Source organism: Sapajus apella, unplaced genomic scaffold, assembly GCF_009761245.1.
Source record: "Sapajus apella isolate SASKATOON/1434 unplaced genomic scaffold, GSC_monkey_1.0 scaffold76, whole genome shotgun sequence".
Classification (NCBI taxonomy): domain Eukaryota; kingdom Metazoa; phylum Chordata; class Mammalia; order Primates; family Cebidae; genus Sapajus; species Sapajus apella.
The window spans coordinates 10,172,405-10,191,961 of record NW_022437016.1 but is presented as its reverse complement, the minus strand read 5'-3'; the positions used below and the strand labels follow the sequence as shown (position 1 = coordinate 10,191,961).

Here is a 19,557-nt window from a genome sequence, read left to right as displayed (position 1 = left end):
AGGCACCGGCTGAGGTAAGCCGAGATCGTGCCATTGCATTCCAGCCTGGGCAACAAGAGTGATACCCTGACTCAAAATAAAAGTGATACCACTGTGAAATTCTTGTATAAGTTTCCTGGTACACATATATAAGATTTTCTCTGAATAATATACCTAATAGTAGAATTGCAAGATCAGCGGATATAAGCATATTTAACTTTGCTAGATAATGCCAGACTGTTTTCCAAAGCGGTGAATCAGTATATACTCATCCTAGCAGGATGTAAGTGTTGTTATTTCTGTAATCTCTCCTTTCCAACACTTGTTGCAGTCATACTTTATAGTTTTTGTGACTCTGGTGAGTGTAAAGTGGTAGGTAATTGTGGTTTTAATTTTTATTTCCAGGATTACTGTTGAGGTTGAGCAACTTCTCACGTGTTCTTCTTTTTTTTCTTTTTTTTTTTTGTAAAGAATGTGTTCAAGTCTTTTGCTTGACTTGATAATCCACTTTGCTAGCTGTTGCTTTTTTGTGTATGCATGTACCTATACAATACTTCTTTGAGGTTTTAAATATTTTAGCCATTATATTTTTCACTTCTGTAAGTAACATTTTTTTCAAATATGACTGAACATTTAAAAAATATTTTGCAGCTTTTGATTTCAAAGTATTTTTTTTTCTATTTTATCATGATAATTTTAAAATGTAAAAGAACTATGCAATGGGCCAGGCGCAGTGGCTCACACCTATAATCTCAGCACTTTGGGATGCCAAGACACTTCAGGCTAGGAATTTGAGACCAGCCTGGGCGACATAGTGAGAACTCGTTTCTATAAAGAAATTTTTAAAATTAGTCAGGTGTAATGGTATGTGCCTGTAGTCTCCCTTCAGGAGGCTAAGGTGGAAGAATTGCTTGAGCCCAGGAGTTTGAGATGGCAGTGAGCTCTGATTGTGCCATTGCATGGGCCAACTGGGCAGGTCCACTTAGACACAATTTTTAAAAAATAAATATATTGGAAAAATTTTAGAGATTTGCAATAATTTGAAAAACAAATGAGCTGCATAGCCTAGAAATGTTGAAAACATTGCTCATCCGGGCCCCACGGCCAGCAGAGTTGGCCCCACTCTGTGGCCACCGGGGCCTGTGCACCGGAATCGCCGTGGCCTGTGCACCCCGCCTCACCAGTTTGAACCTCCATGGCCTCAACCAGATTTGGAATGTCAAAAGCAGAGTGTTTATTTGAGGAGTTTGAGGAAATCGGGAACTTTGGGCCACTCAGGCTCTCTAGATGAGACCACCCATGAAAGACTAGCAGAGGAAATGCTAGACTCCTTAACAGAGTTTTCGAAGACCTTGCGGACAAGCCATACATGTTTTTTAAGGACTATGATGTTTTCTTTGGGAGTGGCATCTTAACTGCTAAACTGGGTAGAGATCCAGGAACCTACGTGATCAATAAGCAGACACTAAACAAGCAAATCTGGTTATCTTTTCCATCCTGTGGACCCAAGTGTTATGACTGGACTGGGGAAAACTGGGTGTACTCCCACTATGGTGATGGCACGTCCCTCCATGAGCTGCTGGCTGCACAGCTCATTAAAGCCTTAAAAATCAAACTGGACTTGTCTTCCTTGGCCTATTCCAGGAAAGACTCATGTTGCCCAGCCCAGTTTTAAGGACATTAAAAGCTGTCATACAAAGACCCCAGCTTCATTATGCAGCTGAGGTCTGTTGTTTTTTTTTTTTTCATTCCTGCTTTTGAGGACAGTTCGGCTATGTGTAACAGCTCTGTGGAAAGAGTATGTTGCCTCCTACCTTGCCGCCACGTTCTGATTTTTAATTTCTATGGGAGATTTTTTTGGATTCACTGATTTCCTCCCTCACATGATATCCCTTATATTTTATAATATCTTATGCCTATACCTAAATATAACAACCTTTAAAAAAGCAAAATGATAAGAAGAAAAAATTCCAGGAGAAATGAATTGTTTTCACTCTTGATTCTTTGAAGGATTTACTACAAGAAGTACATGATGAGCAGCTCGTCAACCTGCTCACTGTTCTGTCTCAAAATGAGACACGTTAAAGGGGAGCCTACAAATGTTCCTGGGCTTCTTTCAAAGTGTGAGCACTTCTGAGCTCTTTAGTATTGAAGTGTCGAAAGCAACTCACATGGGAAGACCATTTCTTATTTGTGCTTTGTGACTGCCAGGGCGTGGCCTGCACTGGGTTGTCCAGGGAGACCTAGTGCTGTTTCTTCTACATAATCATTTGCATGCGCATGTGCACGCACACGCATGTTTGTATACATATTTTTTCAATTTAAGGGTTAGTACGGAATCAGCTGCTACAAGAATGCAAAAAATCTTCCAAAGACAGGAAAGGAGGAAAAAAAGCCATTTTCATGAGCTGAGTGCTGTAGCATAATAAAATCATGGAGCTGAGGAGGTGCTTTGTAAATGTGAAGGCATGTATAAAGAGATACTCATGCTCATGTTGATAAAAAGAGCCCTGGTCCTAGACATAGTTCAGTCACAAAGTAGTTGTTTCTTTGTGGACAAGTTTTCCAAACTCCCTGGACCTCTGCTTTCCCCACTGTTAATTGGGAGGATAGAGTATGGTTGATTCATAGCATTCAGTGGTCCTGCCAAGCAGCCTAACAGGCTACCTTTAATTCTCATTGGGTAGATGAGGGGATGACAAAGAACAGTGTTAAAGCTATATGGGAAACATTGTTATTGGTGTTGCCCTATCCGGATTTCAGTTGAATTCATGTAAAAATAATAGTCATCCTTTATTGTACCCTTATTGGGTTAAGCACATTATACCATATTACTGCATTTTAATTTTTACTGACCTGCACTTTTTATATGAAGCAACAAGGCCCCAGGACATGAAAACTCATACAAAGTTATGCTCATGTGATACTATTTTCTTACTTAAAGAAGGATTTATTAGTGACAAGTTTGTATTAATTTGTAGCAAAGGCTTTTCTAATGGGTGAATAAAAACACATTCCATTATAGTAAAAAACAAAAACAAAAACTCAAGCTGGGAGCAGTGGCGTATACCTACAGTCCTAGCTATTCAGGAGGCTGAGACAGGAGGATTGCTTGAAGCCAGGAATTGGAGATCAGCCTGGAAAACATAGCAAGATCCTAGCTCTTAAAAAAACACCCAAAAAAAAGGCCGGGCGCGGTGGCTCAAGCCTGTAATCCCAGCATGTTGGGAGGCTGAGGCGAGTGGATCAGGAGGTCAAGAGATCGAAACCATCCTGGCCGGAATGGCGAAACCCCATCTCTACTAAAAAATACAAAAATTAGCTGGGCGTGGTGGCGCACACCTGTAGTCCCAGCTAATTGGGAGGCTGAGGCAGGAGAATTGCTTGAACCAAGGAGGCGGAGGTTGCAGTGAGCCGAGATTGTGCCACTGCACTCCAGCCTGGCGCCTGGTGACAGAGCAAGACTCTGTCTCAAAAACAAAACAAAACAAAACAAAACAACCCAAAACACACACACACACACACACACACACACACACACAAAGTCTTAATAATAAAACAGTATATATAAACAAAAACTAAATAACTAAAATATTTTCTTTCTTCTGAAGTCAAATTATTTTTTGAGTCTGATGGAAATGTTTAAGTGCAGTAGGCCAGTACATGAGAAAATAAATAAAATATTACCAAAAAAAAGAAATATTCAAAAAATTAAGAAAAACATATGTCATGAATACATAAAATATATGGAGACAGTAACCTATTTTATTATTTACTACTATAAAATATGTACAGATCTATTATTAATGATTATAATTTATGCACACACTTACAGACCATATGTGGTACCATTCACATTCCAGAGAAATGTAAACAAAAGTAATGATGCAATATTAAATCATAACTACATAAAATTACTGTAGTGCCTAATGTACTACTGTAATAATTTTGTAGCCACATCCTGTTGCTCTGGCAGTGAGCTCAAGTATTACAAGTACTGCTTAAAATGCATATCATCTCCATGAGCAGTTTGTCTCTCCAGTAAATTGTGTATTGTAATAAAAAGTGATCTCTCGCAGTTCTTGCATATTTTTAATTGTGTTTAGTGCAGTACTATAAATATTGCATAATACCATGAGACCCATACGAAGTGATGCATCAAGTGCTCCCAAGAAGCAAAGAAAAGTCATGACATTACTGGAAAAAGTTGAATTGCTGGATATGTACCATAGATCAAGGTTTGCCATTGTGGTTGCCTGCCATTTCAAGATAAATTCACCCAGTAAGGAATATTGTAAAAAAAGAAACGTAAATTTGTGAAACCACCCCAGCAGGCATGAAAACCTTGCACTTTTTGTGAAATATCTTTTTATCTCATAACGAAAATGTAGCGTTTATGTGGGTGCAAGGTTACTATAAGACGTACTTATAGGCCGGGCGTGGTGAGTCATGCCTGTAATCCCAGCACTTCAGGAGGCTGAGGTGGGTGGACCACCTGAGGTCACCTGAGATCACAGGAGTTCAAGACCAGCCTGACCAATATGGTGGAAGCTTGTCTCTACTAAAAATACAAAAAATAGTTGGGCATGGTGGTGTGTCTTTGTAGTCCCAGATACTTGGAAGGCTAAGACAGGAGCAATTCTTGAACTCAGGAGGTGGAGGTTGCAGTGAGCTGAGATCATGCCACTGCACTCCAGTCTGGGTGACAGAGCAAGACTCCATCTAAAATAAAAAAATATATAGATATTATGATTTGAGAAAAAGCTAACTCATTATATAATAATTTGAAGCAAAAGGAAAGCGAAGGATCCAAAGCTGGAGAATTAAATTCTGGCAAAAAATGGTTTGATAATTTTCGGAGGCACTTTGGCTTTAAAAATGTTAAGATAACATGAGAAGCAGCGTCTGCCAACCAAGAGGCAGCAGACATTCCCAGGTGCCATGGAAGAGAAAAGATACCTGTCTGAACAAGTTTTTAGTGCAGAAGATAGTACGCTTTTCAGGAAAAAACTGCCGCAAAGGAGGTTTATTAGTAAGGAAGAGAAGTGAACACCAGGATGTAAAGCAGGAAGGGATAGACAACTCTGTTATTTTGTGCATATGCACTTGGATTTATGATCAAGACAGTCCTTATCTATAAAGCTGCTAATGCACCTTGAGAGAAAAGGTAAACACCAGCTGCCAGTACAACAAGAAGGTCTCAACATGGTCGAGCGTGGTGGCTCAAGCCTGTAATTCCAGCACTTTGGGAGACCAAGGCAGACAGATCATGAAGTCAAGAGATGAGACCATCCTAGCCAACATGGTGAAATCCTGTCTCTACTAAAAATTAGCTGGGCGTGGTGGCATGCACCTGTAGTCCCAGCTACTTGGGAGGCTGAGGCAGGAGAATTACTTGAACCCAGGAATCGGAGGTTGCAGTGAGCCAAGATTGCACCACTGCACTCTGGCCTGGCAACAGAATGAAATTCTGTCTCAAAAAAAAAAAAAAAAGGTCTGGACAACAGGAACTTTTTTCCAGATGGGTTTTGTTGATGCTGTGTCCCTGAAATCAGGAAGTATCTTGCCAGTAAGGGACTACCTTTTAAAGTTGTTTTCATTCTTGACAATGCCTCTGGCTGGCTATCTAGAACCCCATTAATTCAATACTGAAGGTGTCAAAGTGGCCCCAAACACAATGTCAGCCTCTAGATCAGGGGGTCATAAAGACTTTTAAGGTTCATTGCACAGAGTACTCTATGGAAAGTGTTACCAAAACTATGGGAGAGAACCCCCAATGAAGAGAAATCATGAAAGCTTGAAAGGATTCCACCATTGGAAATGCCATCGTTATTATAGAAAAAGCCTTGAAAGCCATCAAGCCTGAAACAATAAATTCCTGCTGGAGAAAACTGTGTCTAGATGTTGTACATGACTTCAAAGGATTTGTGACAGTCTAGGAAATCATGAAAGAGATTGTCGATGTGAAGAAAGGGTTTCAAGATACAGATCTTGGAGAAGTTCAAAAGCTAATAGACACCACACCAGAAGAATTAACAGAAGATGACTTGGGGTGGATATGAATGTTTCTGAACCAGTGCCAGGAAGAAGACATAGAAAAAGCAGTGGAAGAAAACAAATTGACATTAGACAATCCAGCAGAAGGGCTTAGATTATTCAGGATTGGACTTTTGACTTCTATGACATGGATGCTTCTATGATAATGGGCACTGATAGGAAAGTAAATAGTGGAAGGATTGGTGCCATATAGAAACATTTTAGAGAAATGAAAAAGCAAAAATATCAGACACAAATTTTGATGTATTTGCATAAAATTACACCCAGTTGCCTGTCTCTGCCGCCTCCCCCTCCACCTCTGCCCCCTCTCCTCTCTGCCACGCCTGAGACAGCAGGACCAACCCCTCCTCCTCCTCCTCCTCCACAGCCTACTCAATGTGAAGGCAATGAGGATGAAGACCTTTGTGATAATCCACTTCCATTTAATGAATAGTAAATATATTTTCTCTTCCTTATGATTTTCTTTTTTGTTTTTTGTTTGTTTGTTTGTTTGTTTGTTTAAGACATAGTCTTGCTCTGTCACCTCAGCTGGAGTGCAGTGGCGCCATCTCGGCTCACTGTAACCTCCGACTCCCTGGTTCAAGGGATTCTCCTTCCTCAGCCTCCTGAGTAGCTGGGACTACAGGCATGTGCCACCATACCCAGCTAATTTTTGTATTTTTAGTAGAGACGGGGTTTCACCATGTTGGCCAGGATGGTCTTGATCACCTGACCTCGTGATCCACCTGCCTCAGCCTCCCAAAGTGCTGGGATTACAGGCATGAGCCACTGTGCCCCCCCCCCACCCCCCCCCCCCCCCCCCTTTTTTTTTTTTTTTGAGACAGAGCCTTGCTCTGTTACCATCAGGCTGGAGTGCAATGGCGCCATCTCGGCTCACTGCAACCTCCACCTCCTGTGTTCAAGCAATTATCCTGCCTCAGCCTTCCAAGTAGCTGGGATTACAGGCACGCGCCACCATGCCCAGCTAATTTTTGTATTTTTAGTAGAGACAAGGTTTCACCATATTGGCCAGGCTGCTTTCAAACTCCTGACCTTTCAAACTCCTGACCTCAGGTGATCGACCCACCTCGGCCTCCCAAAGTGCTGGGATTACAGGCATGAACCACCGCACAGCCCCATCTTATTTTTTAATGCATTTTGAAGTGAATTGTGGACGTCACCCACAAACACTTTATCATGCATATATATATAATGTTTACTTTTTTTTTTTCTTTTAGTTGCATTTATTTTAAGGCTGAATTTACTCCCGTGCCGTAAGTTTTTGTTTCTTCAGTTTCTTCTGGGATATCTTCTTCTTCTGGGCAACCTACTCTTCTGGTTTAGGAACAATCTGTTCCTTTTCAGTAAGGATCATCTCAATGTGGCAGGGAGAACTCATGTATGGGTTAATTCAACCGTGAGCTCTGTAGGTCCGGCAGCACATCTTGGGTGCTTTGTTCACTTGGATATGCTCAATGACCAGAGCATCTACATCTAAACCCTTAAGTTCAGCATTACTCTCTGCATTTTTAAGCATGTGCAGGAAAAATTCAGCACTCTTTTTGGGCCACTAACCTTGTGTCCAGCCCTACTGCTTGCCCTGGGCACACCGCCAACTCCACCATTGTAACGTCGGAATGGTACGCACTTTTTCTGTAAAGTGACATCTTTCAGATACTTCGTGGCTTTTCGTATATGCATACCCTTGATGGCCTGGGCAGTTTCACGTGTGTTCTTAAAGTGAACATGAAGATTGGAACCTATTGATTTGCATGATTTTGTGGGGTTCTCTGGATCGAGTGAATAGCGAACCATTTTCACAGATTACCTCAGGCAGCTTAGGGAAAGAGCGTTTACTTTTTTTTTTTTTAATGAGATCTTCCTATGGGCACTTCTGGATTCAAGCTGTCCTCTCACCTCAGCATCCCACATTGCTGGAACTATAGGCACATTGCCACTGTGCCCAACTACTAATTTTTTCTTTTTAATTTGAGACAGGGTCTCTGTCATGCAGGTTGAAGTACAGCGATGCAGTTGTAGCTCACTGCAGCCTCAGTCTCCTGAGCTCAAGCCATCCCCCAGCTTCTAGCCCCCTGAATAGCTGGGACCATAGGTGTGCACTACCACATCTGGCTAATTTTTAAATTTTTTTGTAGAGATGGGTCTTATTTCTTTGCCCAGGGTGGGCTCAAACTTCTGGCCCCAGGCAATTCTTCTATGTTGGACTCCCAAAGTGGGGTAACAGGCATGAACCACTGTGCCCCACCTAATTCTTTCTTTTTTTTTTTTTTGAGACAGAGTCTCGCACTGTAGCCCAGTCTGGAGTGCAGTGGTTCGATCTCAGCTCATTGCAACCTCCACCTCTCAGGCCCTGGTTCAAGCAATTCTCCTGCCTCAGCCTTCAGAGTAGCTGGGATTACAGGCATGCGCCACTGTGCCCAGCTATTTTTTTTTTTTTTTGTATTTTAGTACAGACGGGGTTTCACCATGTTGGCCAAGCTGGTCTTGAACTCCTGACCTTGCGATCTGCCTGCCTCAGCCTCCCAAAGTGCTGGGATTATAGGCGTGAGCCACCATGCCCTGCCTACTAATTCTTTCTTATGTAAAGTTTACATACAGTGAAATGCACAAAATTAAAATATACCATTAAGTGAGTTTTGAGGAAATAAACATACCTGTGTAATCTAAACTTTTTGAATTCATACAAGATAGCATCATTCCAGAGTGTTTCTTTTGTACCGCTTTTTAGTCAGTCCTCTACCCATTACCCCAGAAGCTGTCACTCTTGATTGTTTTCATCAAGATTACCTGTACCTGTTCATGAACTTGAATCACACAGTATGGACTCTTGCGCAAACCTTCTGTGACTAAGCACATGCATTGTTCTTGAGATTCATCCCTGTTGTTCCAGGTATCAGTAGATCATTTCTTTTTGTTATTGAGTAGTATTCCATTGTCTGAATATACCAGTTTAGGCATTCTCCTGATGAATACATGGGAAGTTTTACAGTGTTGGGTATTACAGGCCAGGGCAGGTGGCTCATGCCTGTAATCTGAACATTTCAGAAGGCCAAAGCTGGAGGATCACTTGAGCCCAGGAGTTCGATGTTACAGTGACTTATGATCATGCACTGCATTCCAGCCTTGGGCAACAGGGAGTCCCTATCTCAAATAAATAAATAAATAAATAAAATAGTTGACTAATAGAAATAAAACTGCTTTTTATTATAAATAAGAAGGCTTGTACAAGTCTTTGCACAGACATTTCTTTTGAATTTTTTTGGTCATAGTATGGGTATGTGTTTAGTTTTATAAGAAATTGTGGCTGGGTGTGGTGGCTTATGCCTATAATCCCAGCACTTTGCAAGGCCGAGGCGGGCGGATCACGACGTCGGGAGATGGAGACCATCCTGGCCAACATGGTAAAACCACGTCCCTATTAAAAATACAAAAAAATTAGCTGGGCGTGGTGGCGCACCCCTGTAGTCCCAGCTACTTGGGAGGCTGAGGCAGGAAAATTGCTTAAACCAAGGCAGCGGAGGTTGCAGTGAGCTGAGATCACTCCACTGCACTGCAGCCTGGGCGTCAGTGCGAGACTTTGTCTCAAAAAAAAAAAAAAAAAAGGAATTGCTAGACCTTTTCTCAAAGTGGTTGCACCATAGTTGCATTTTCATCAGTAGCTTTTGAAAGTTGCTTTTCATTCTTGCCAACATTGTTGTCAGACTTTTAAATTTGACCGTTCTGATGGATATGTAGAGGTATTTACATTTTAAATTTCATCAAAATTTAAAAACATAAAATTTCATCAAAATTAGGTTTAGTTGAATGCAAATTGAAGCTACAATGAAAAATTTAATGAGTTTTTTCTTTTCTTCTGTTTTTGTGTATTTTCCCAGAAATCTTTACCTAAAGTTAAAAAGGTTGTTTGTTTGTTTCTTTGTTTGTTTTCGAAACAGAGTCTCCGTCACCTAGGCTGGAGTTCAGTGGCATGATCTCAGCTCATTGCAACCTCCACCTCCCAGATTCAAGCAATTCTCCTTCCTTAGCCTCCTGACTAGCTGGAATTATATAGGCTCCTGCCACCACACCAGCTAATTTTTTTGGTATTTTTAGTAGAGATGGGTTTTCACCATGTTGGACAGGCTGATCTCGAATTCCTGACCTCAAGTGATCCCTCTGCCTTGGCCTCCCAAAGTGCTGGGATTACAGGCATGAGCCACTGCACCTGGCCTTCTCCCGTGTTTCCATGTTTTCTTCTAGCAGTTTTATAGTTTTAGCTTTTTTTTTTTTTTTTTGAGACCGAGTCTTGCTCTGTCGCCCAGACTGGAGTGTAGTGGCACAATCTCAGCTCACTGCAACCTCCACCTCCTGGGTTCAAGCAATTCTCTTGCCTCAGCCTCCCAAGTAGCTGGGATTACAGGCACATGTCACCATGCCTGGTTAATTCCCGGCTAATATTTTTATTTTTATTTTTAGTAGAGACAGGGTTTTACCATGTTGGTCAGGCTGGTCTTGAACTCCTCACCTTGTGATCCACCCTCCTTGGCCTCCCAAAGTAATGGGATTACAGGTGTGAGCCACCTTGCCCAGCCTATAGTTTTAGCTTTTACATGTAGGTCTATGGTTTGAGTTAATTTTTGTTTACAGTGTGAGATAAAGTTTTTTAATATGGATATACAGTTGTTCTAGTACCATATGTTGAAAATATTTTTCAAAAAAGTTACATTGGTAACTTTGTTGAAAATCAATTAAGCATGTATGTATAGGGATATTTCTGAACTCTAAATTCTCTTCCATTGATTTACAGAATTTGTTTCAAACACACTACTGCCTTTACTATTGTAGCTTTAAAAACGTCTTAAAATCTGGTCAGGTGCAGTGGCTCATGCTTGTAATCCCACCACTCTGGGAGGCCAAGGCAGATGGTTCATGAGATCAGGAGTTCAAGACCAGCCTGACCAACATGGTAAAACTCTGTCTCTACTAAAAATTAAAAAAAAAAAAAAATTAGCCAGGCGTGATGGCGTACACCTGTACTCCTAGCTCCTCAGGAGGCTGAAGTAGGAGAATCGCTGGAAACCAGGAGGCTAAGGTTGCAGTGAGCTGAGATTGCCCAGCCTGGGCAACAGAACAAGACTCTGTCTCAAAAAAAAGTCTTAAAATCTGATAGGGAGAGTACTGTTCCCCAAAATATTTTAAGTGTTTTGGTTGTTTTAATTCCTTTGTACTTCTGTATGAATTTTAGCATCCTTGTCACATTTTGCTTGGAATTACATTAAAAATCTATGTATAATTCACCTGTGGGGAATTACTATTTTAATAATATTGAATCTTTTAGTCAATAATTATGGTATATATCCTCATTTACTTAAATATTTAGTTTGTTTCATTAGGATTTTGTAGTTTTTATCATACAGGTATTGCATGTGTCTTATAATTTATGCCAAAGTATTTTATGTTTTGTTATGATTTAAAAATTGAGTTATTTGGCTGGGCATTTTTGGAAGCTGAGGCAGGCAGATCACTTGAGCCCAGGAGTTCAAGACCAGCTGGGCAACATGGTGAAACCCCGTGTCTACAGAAAGTACAAAAAATTAGCTGGGTATGGTGCACGTCCCCAGAGCCCCAGCTACCTGGGACGCTGAGATAATAGGATCACTTGAGCCCGGGAGGTCAAGGCTACAGTGAGCCGTGATCATGCCACTGCTCTCCAGCCTGGGTGAGACAATGAGAGACCCTATCTCAAAAAAATAAGTAAATACAGTTGACCTTGTATCCTGCCAGTCTTGCTAAATGCACTTGTTAGTTCTTTTAGCTTTCTTATATGTTCCTTAAGATTTTCTATATGCATATGTCTATTTTTACTTTTGTTGCCATGGGTTTTGGTGTTTTAATCATGAAGTCCTTGACCATGCCTATGTCCTGAATGGTATTGCTTAGGTTTTCTCCTAGGGTTTTTATGGCATTAGGTCTTATGTTTAAATCTTTAATCCATCTGGAGTTAATTTTTGTATAAGGTGTAAGGAAGGGGTCCAATTTCAGCTTTCTGAATATGTGATGTTCCCCTCCCTGTGTCCATATGTTCTCACTGTTCAACACCCATTTATGAATAAGAACATGCAGTGTTTGGTTTTTTGTTCTTGTGTCAGTTTGCTGAGAATGATGGTTTCCAGTTTTATCTGTCTCCCTGCAAAGAATATGAACTCATCCTTTTTTATGGCTGTATAGTATTCCATGGTGTATATATGCCACATTTTCTTTATCCAGTCTCTCATTGTTGGGCATTTGGGTTGGTTCCAAGTCTTTGCTATTGTGAACAGTGCTGCAATAAACATACATGTGCATGTGTCTATAATAGCATGATTTATTAATCCTTTGGGTATATACTCAATAATGGGATTGCTGGGTCAAATGGTATTTCTATTTCTAGATCCTTGAGGAATCGCCACAGCGTCTTCTACAATGGTTGAACTAATTTATATTCCCACCAACAGATTAAAGTGTTCCTATTTCTCCATATTCTCTTTAGCATCTGTTGTCTCCTGATTTTTTAGTGTTCGCCAGAGTCTCGCTCTGTTGCCCAGACTGGAGTGCAGTGGCGCAATCTCAGCTCACTGCAACCTCTGCCTCCTGGATTCAAGTGATTCTTCTGCCTCAGCCTCCTGAGTAGCTGAGATTACAGACACCTGCCACCACACTCAGCTAATTTTTATATTTTTCAGTAGAGACTAAAAAATAAATCAGGCTACTGCGCCCGGCCTTATTTATTTTAAATTTTTGAGATAGGGTCCTGCTCTGTTGTCCAGGCTGGCCTGGAAATCCTCAGCTCAAGAGATCTCCCGTCTCCATCTTCTGAGTAGCTGTTTCTCTTTTCTATTTAATTTATTTCCATTCATACTTTATTATTGTTTCCTTTTTACTTTAATTTATATTAATTCTAGTGTTTTAAGCTTGGATCTCAAACCTTTCTTCTCTTCTAATACATTTATGTTTATTTATTTATTTATTGAGACTGAGTTTCACTCTTGCCTAGGCTGGAGTGCATTGGCGCAGTTTTGGCTCATGGCAACTTCTGGCTCTTGGACTCAAGTGATTCTCCTGCCTCAGCCTCCTGAGTAGCTGGGACTACAGGTGTACACCACCATGCCTGGCTAATTTTTTGTATTTTTAGTAGAGATAGGGTTTCACTATGTTGGCCAGGCTGGTTTTAAATTCCGGACCTCAGGTGATCCTTCTGCTTTGGCCTCCCAGTGTTCTGGGATTACAGGTGTGAGCCACTGCACCAGCCACCTTTTATTTTTGACCACATATTATATGGCTTATTTATGTGGAATGTCCAGAATAAGCAAATTCGTAGATATCAGAAGCAGATGAGGGATTATCCAGGGCTGAGGGAGGGGACTGGGGTAAATGGGGGAGGGATCTGCTAGAGAATAAAGGGCTTCTTCTGGGGGTGATGAAGTGCTCTAAAATTGGTTGTGGCGATAGTTAAACAACTTTCTGGATATAATAAATGCCACTGAATTGTACACATTAAATGGGTGAATTGTATGGTATGTTAGTTGTGTATTAATAAAACTGTTACAAAGAAATACAGTTTGCCTCTCGCTAGCTGTATGGCATTGAAGAGTGATCTCACCTCTCCTAGCCTAGTTTACTTATCTGTAAAATGATAACAAAAGCTACCTCATGAGATTGCCATGATGTTTCAGTGGGAGGATTGTGTAACTACCGAGCATAGAAGTACTTACCTTTTAAGCATTGCTTTCACTGTATAATTTCAGTTTTAAAATTTATTCAGATTTTTTTTTGACCCAGCCTATGAATTCTCTTGGCAGTGGTTTTATCTGCACTTGAAAAGAATTCGGTGTGTTCTGGTATTACTAGATGGAATTATATAAAAATGTCAGTTAGTTCAGTTTGATACTAAACTAATTTGAAGAGTGTTCTCTGTATCTTCTGCATTCTTGTTGATTTTCTGTCTGCTCTTTCAATTTCTGAAATAGTAGTATTTAAACCTCTAATCATGGCTGGGTACAGTGGCTTGTGCCTACAATCCCAGTGATTTGGGAGGCTGATGCGGGTAGATTGGTTGAGCTTAGGAGTTTAAGATCAGTATGGCCAACATGGCAATACCCTATTTCTACAAAAAATACAATATTTAGCTGGGCATGGTTATGCATACCTGTTGTGCCAGCTACTTGGGAGCCTGAGATGGGAGGACCACTTGAACCCAGGAGGTCGAGGCTGCAGTGAGTTGTGATCATGCCAGTGCACTCCAGCCTGGGCAACACAGTGAGATTCTGTCTCAAAAAAATTTTTATTTTTGTAATGTGAGATAAGTGAGTCCTGTATCAAAAAGAGAGAAGTTAACATTTACATGTGTGAATTGTTGCATGAGATATATAGAAAAGAAGCAACTTCTTTAGGAAATTTTAAATGTATGGCAGGATTATAGTTTATAGAACTGACCAAATGAAGAATAATTTCTAGGTGGGGCCTGGTAGCTCACGCCTGTAATCCCAGCACTTTGGGAGGCCAGGGTGGGCGGATCACCTGAGGTCAGGACTTCAAGACCAGTCTGACCAACATGGCAAAACCCCGTCTCTTCTAAAAATACAAAAAATTAGCCAGCGTGGTGTTGGGTCCCTGTAATCCCAGCTACTCAGGAGGCCATTGCAGGAGAACTGCTTGAACCTGGGAGGTGGAGGCTACAGTAAGCCAAGATCATGCTATTGCAGTCCAGCCTGGGTGACAGAGCGAGCCTCTGTCTTAAAAAATGAATTTCTAAAAGAGAATTACCCAATTCTTGAAATTGTCTTCTTTTGTTTCCAGGTCAAACTTTTCCACATCAATTTTTTTATTATTTTTTCTGGTTGCTTTTTTATTTTTTGAGACAGAGTCTCACTCTGTTGCCCAGGCTGGAGTGCAGTGGCGTGATCTCAGCTCACTGTTACCTCCACCTCCTGGGATCAAGTAATTCTCCTGCCTCAGCCTCCCATGCTTGCTTTTTTCTTCTGATTTTTCTCTACCCTTTTTATCCCTCCTTAACTCTTTTCACTGTCTTTGCTAATATTCTTAGGAATCTGATTCATTTTGATAGCTTCAGTTTTTATCTCCATGAAGATTCTATCAGTATTTACGTACACTCAACTTGTCTTCTGAGATACTGCCCTGAATTTGCAAATTCTGGTTGAGGGGCAGTTCTGTCGGTATTATCATTTTGCCTCGAATAAATATACCTAAAACCTGAAGCCTTATACTGTCCCCAAATTAGCTCATCCTTTACCTCACCTTTTCTTTGAGAAGCTCCCCAGTCTTCTCTCAAGTCATCATGCATTCCTGGAATCTTAGTCATTTTTGATACCTCCCTATCCCATAATTAATTGCCAGGGCCCATTAATTTGACCTTGTCAATGCTTCTCATGTCTTTTCCCTCTTCTTCCTTTTTTTAAGACAGGGTCTCGCTGTGTTGTACAGGCTAGAGTATAGTGACATGATCACAGCTTACTGCAGCCTTGACCTCCTGGGCTCAAGCAGTCCCCCTGCTTTAGTCTCCCAAGTAGCTAGGAACACAGGCATGGTGCCGCTACACCCAGCTTATTTTTTTATTTTTTACTTTTTTATAGAGATGGGAGTCCACTGTGTAACCCAGGCTGGTCTCAAACTCCTAAATTCAAGCAACCCTTCTGCCTCTGCCTCCCAAAGTGCTGGGATTACAGGCGTGAGCCACCATGGCCAGCAACCCCAGCCTCATTTTAATTTCCAAAGCAATATCTTTTTATTTGTTTAACGGATACTTGTTGAAATTCTATATGTGTTAGGATTTTTCACCCCCAATAGCATGAATTATACGGTTTCCACATGGTACAGATCGTAGTGCCTAGCAACAATAGACCTCAGTAAACATTTGTGAATAACTCATTAAATGAATATATTACATTGAACCATATGAAATTGTCATTTTTAGAAGTCAAAATGGTTAAATATCAGCAATTCAATATTCAACAAATATATTAATAAGAATTATTCCAATATAAAAGAGAAAATACATATTATATTACTCGACACTGTATCTATGTGTATCATTTTCTTTCATTGGACTACAAAACTTGACTTTTCTCTTCTTTGCCTACCAGGAAACACGAAATTATCCAGAATCATATCCACAACTGCCAAGGGATGAAACAGTGGAGAATCCTCATCTCCAGAAGCACATTTTGGAATTAGCATCCATTCTGGATGTTCGAAACGTGTTCTTTGAGAATACCATTGATGACTATTAAAACAAAAACCCTCTTGTCAAAACAAATTTTCATTTTCCACAAATTTTAAATGGTGCAGTTTTCTAATGTGATAACAGACATATAGTGGTGTTACTTACTTTTTATTTTTTTTAATTTAGGGCCACCATTTTAAAAAAAAAAACTAAGAAAAAAAAACGTTCACACTTTTAGCTAACTGTTTTAAAATGCAACCTTTCAGGTCTTTTAAAATCTCAATCTTGGAATTTTTATTTTTTGATTTTGAGGGATGCATATTTACCTCCTACATCTAATCCTACACTCAAATAGTCACTATTCTCACCCTGAGAAGAGTAAACCATTTATTTTTGTATAATGAGGTAAATCCAACTCTTATACTTGGATAAGTTAAATGTCTGGATTTGGAAATATGTAATGGTTCATAATAATGAAGCTAGCCACGATGGACTACTGAAAATCAAGAACAGAGTCCCTGCATCATATATTTTTTCTCTTTCCAACTTAGCTGGTAGAAAAATGTTTGATTCTTTGAAACATGATCAAGCCAGTTTTTGAAATCATTTAATTTCTTTCAATACTGTCATAATTTCAGAAATTGGATTGATTTGCATTTGAAAGCTAGATCTTAATTGAGGACTTGAGATGGTAAATATTACTTGGAATGTATGAGTATTGTGTTAGGAGATTTACTTCCATATTTTTTTTTTTTGTAGTCTTTGAATGCTGGAAATGAAAAAGGAAACAACTTTGAAATATTTCAGCCAAAAAAACATGTCATTGGTTTCATAATACAATGTCTCCAATAGGAATTCTATTTAAACTCTTGGTTTATGAGATCACGTTTAAAGACTGGATTGATATCTGTGGCATAGAGTATAAAGTTTTAATTTTTTACCTCTTTCAAATTTATGAGACTTCAAAGTCAGAGATGTTTTGAATTTTGGTAAGGATTAACGGGTGTTATGAAACCTAAAATGTAAGTTGATTTTGTATTGACAATTTGGAAATAAGATTTATTAACATTCCCTGTATTTAGTATTTATATTAATGCACAACATTTTTATTATCTTAAATAAGACTCAGTGTATATTATAAGAATTTTTCTTTTTTGTGTTTTCCTTCCCTGTCATTCCCTTTATAATTTCAGTCACTAGCTAGGATATCCCCTCCTCCTTTTTGATTACCCAGCATTCAATTTCAGAAATCTGTGAATGAAAGGCATTATACCTGATTTTCTGTACAGGATCACATCTGGCAGTCCCAGGGGAAGTGAGGTGATTGCTTTTGGTATCTCTTTCTCATGACCCTAGGTAAATTTTGTACTGTAATTTTTGTTTGTTTTGAGACGGAGTCTTGCTCTTGTTGCCCAGGCTGGAGTGCAGTGGCACTATCTTGGCTCACTGCAACCTCTGTCGCCTGGGTTCAAGCAATTCTCCTGCCTCAGCCTCCCTAGTAGTTTGGATTACAGGCACCCGCCACCACCCCTGGCTAATTTTTGTATTTTTAGTAGAGATGGGGTTTCACCATGTTGGTCAGGCTGGTCTCAAACTCCTGACCTCTTGATCTGCCTGCCTTGGCCTCCCAAAGTGCTGGGATTACAGGCATGAGCCGCCATGCCCGGCCATTCTTTTTAACTTGGTTTTCATTTCTGGCATAGAGACTAATTTGGGTCTAAGTTATTCCCATTCCTGCTCTGATTTGCTGATGTTTTAAATCTGAAGTCCAAAGTTGCTGTTTTGGGGTTTGGGGACTTGGAGGGTATTTTGTATACTTTTTTTTTTTTAAGAGATAGGGTCTTGATCTGTTGCCCAGGCTGGGGTGCACGGGTATGATTATGGCTTACTGCAGCCTTAAACTCCTGAACTCAGGCAATCCTCCCACCTCAGCCTCCCAAGTAGCTGGGACTACAGTCATGCGTCACCGTGCCTGGCTAATTTTCTTTAGTTTTTAATTTTTTGTAGAGATGTGGTGTCACTTTGTTGAGCAGGCTAGTCTCAAACTCCTGGGCTCAAGTGATCCTCCTGCCTCAACCTCCCAAAGTGCTAGGATTACAGGTGTGAGCCACTGTACCTGGCCTATTTACTTTTTAAAAATATTTTTGTTTGTTCTTTCAAACAGTATTTCAGAAAGCTTGAGAAAAGAGATTTCCTTTGCTAGTGGGTTGTTTTCATTTTCAGGTAAAGACTGCTTTCCCTTTTCTTCAGTGTCTTAACTTCATAGTTTTCCTTTAGTAACAGTGTTCATTGAACTACAGCAATAGACTATCTTCTATTTTCTGACCTCTTATTTCAATTCTCCTTAAGTCCTATGCCAGTTATGCTCCTACCAACACAGGGTTTCCTGTCCTCTAATGTTTAAAGTAGTATTTACTGTTCTGAGCTTTATCCTCCCCTGTTAAGCATGAAGAACACTGGTCTGAGAACTAGGAGACCTGAGTTCTAGTCCTGGCTTTCCTGGTAACTAGTGTTAGGCCCTTTGACAAGCGTCTTCATGTCTCTGCTTGTTAGCACTCCCATCTGTAAAATGAAGAGGTTGGCCCAGGTCTTTTCCAACTCTATGATTCCGTAATTTGGACTCTTGTTTCCAAAAGTATTGATTTCTCTGCTCCAACCACCAGGATAACTATTTACCCTGTTTGTAGTGTACACAGTTTCTTTTGTAAGTCATATTTACCTAGATTTTGTTCAAGAATATCTGGGTCCCACTTAACTGTTTTAGAAACTGCTGCAGAGGGAAACTCTCCTAAAGAAATTAGAGCTTTTATGATCAGAAACATGTTTGTCTAAAAATAAGGGTCTTAAAATTCACAACATTGACCCTTATCATGTTGCCCCTCAAGCTAATAGTGTAATTCCTTACTGATGGTTAAAAATCTAAAGTGGACTGAAGTGACCTTGAATCTTCAAAGAGAGAAAAACTGTGCTGGAAAATGTTATTGTTTAATTGATGGCTTAAAAAACAATGCATATTAAACAACCATTATACTCCAGATTTTCTTCTGGGCATTGGGGAAGCAAACAAAATAGACTTAAAAATCCTTTTGTTCATGAAGCTTACATTCTAGTAGGAAGAGTAAGTCAATAAAGAAAAGTAATTTATGTTAGAAAATGTTAAGTAAGATGGAAAAGTGTAGATTATGGTAAGGTAAATCTTTTGTTTGTTTTCTTAAGAGAAGAACAATGTTTAAAAGAGTGATCAAGCAGGGCATGGTGGCGTGCCCCTATAACCTGTCCCATAACCTGGCAGGCCGAGGTGGGAGGATCACTTAAGCCCAGGA

The 19,557-nt window shown here is 40.1% G+C and overlaps 1 protein-coding gene and 2 pseudogenes across 6 annotated transcripts in view; 2 read left to right on the top strand and 1 right to left on the bottom strand.

Annotated features, from left to right (window-relative positions):
* The window catches only part of SCAI (suppressor of cancer cell invasion), a 180,008-nt gene extending 162,997 nt beyond the window's left edge, over window positions 1–17,011 (top strand). For 2 of the 5 annotated variants that reach the window (XM_032251586.1, XM_032251585.1), the window contains one exon: window positions 16,155–17,011. In XM_032251586.1, coding sequence (XP_032107477.1) covers window positions 16,155–16,301 — 147 coding nt within the window. In that variant the 3' untranslated portion in view covers window positions 16,302–17,011. The remainder of the gene's footprint in view (window positions 1–16,154) is intronic. The other 3 variants (XM_032251588.1, XM_032251587.1, XR_004260865.1) reach the window with 2 other exon arrangements.
* On the top strand, window positions 855–3,005 carry LOC116532434 (annotated as a pseudogene). The gene has a single exon (XR_004260866.1). The product of XR_004260866.1 is annotated as a frataxin, mitochondrial pseudogene (transcript).
* Window positions 7,254–8,330, bottom strand: LOC116532436 (annotated as a pseudogene).
* Window positions 17,012–19,557: the final 2,546 nt, after the last annotated feature.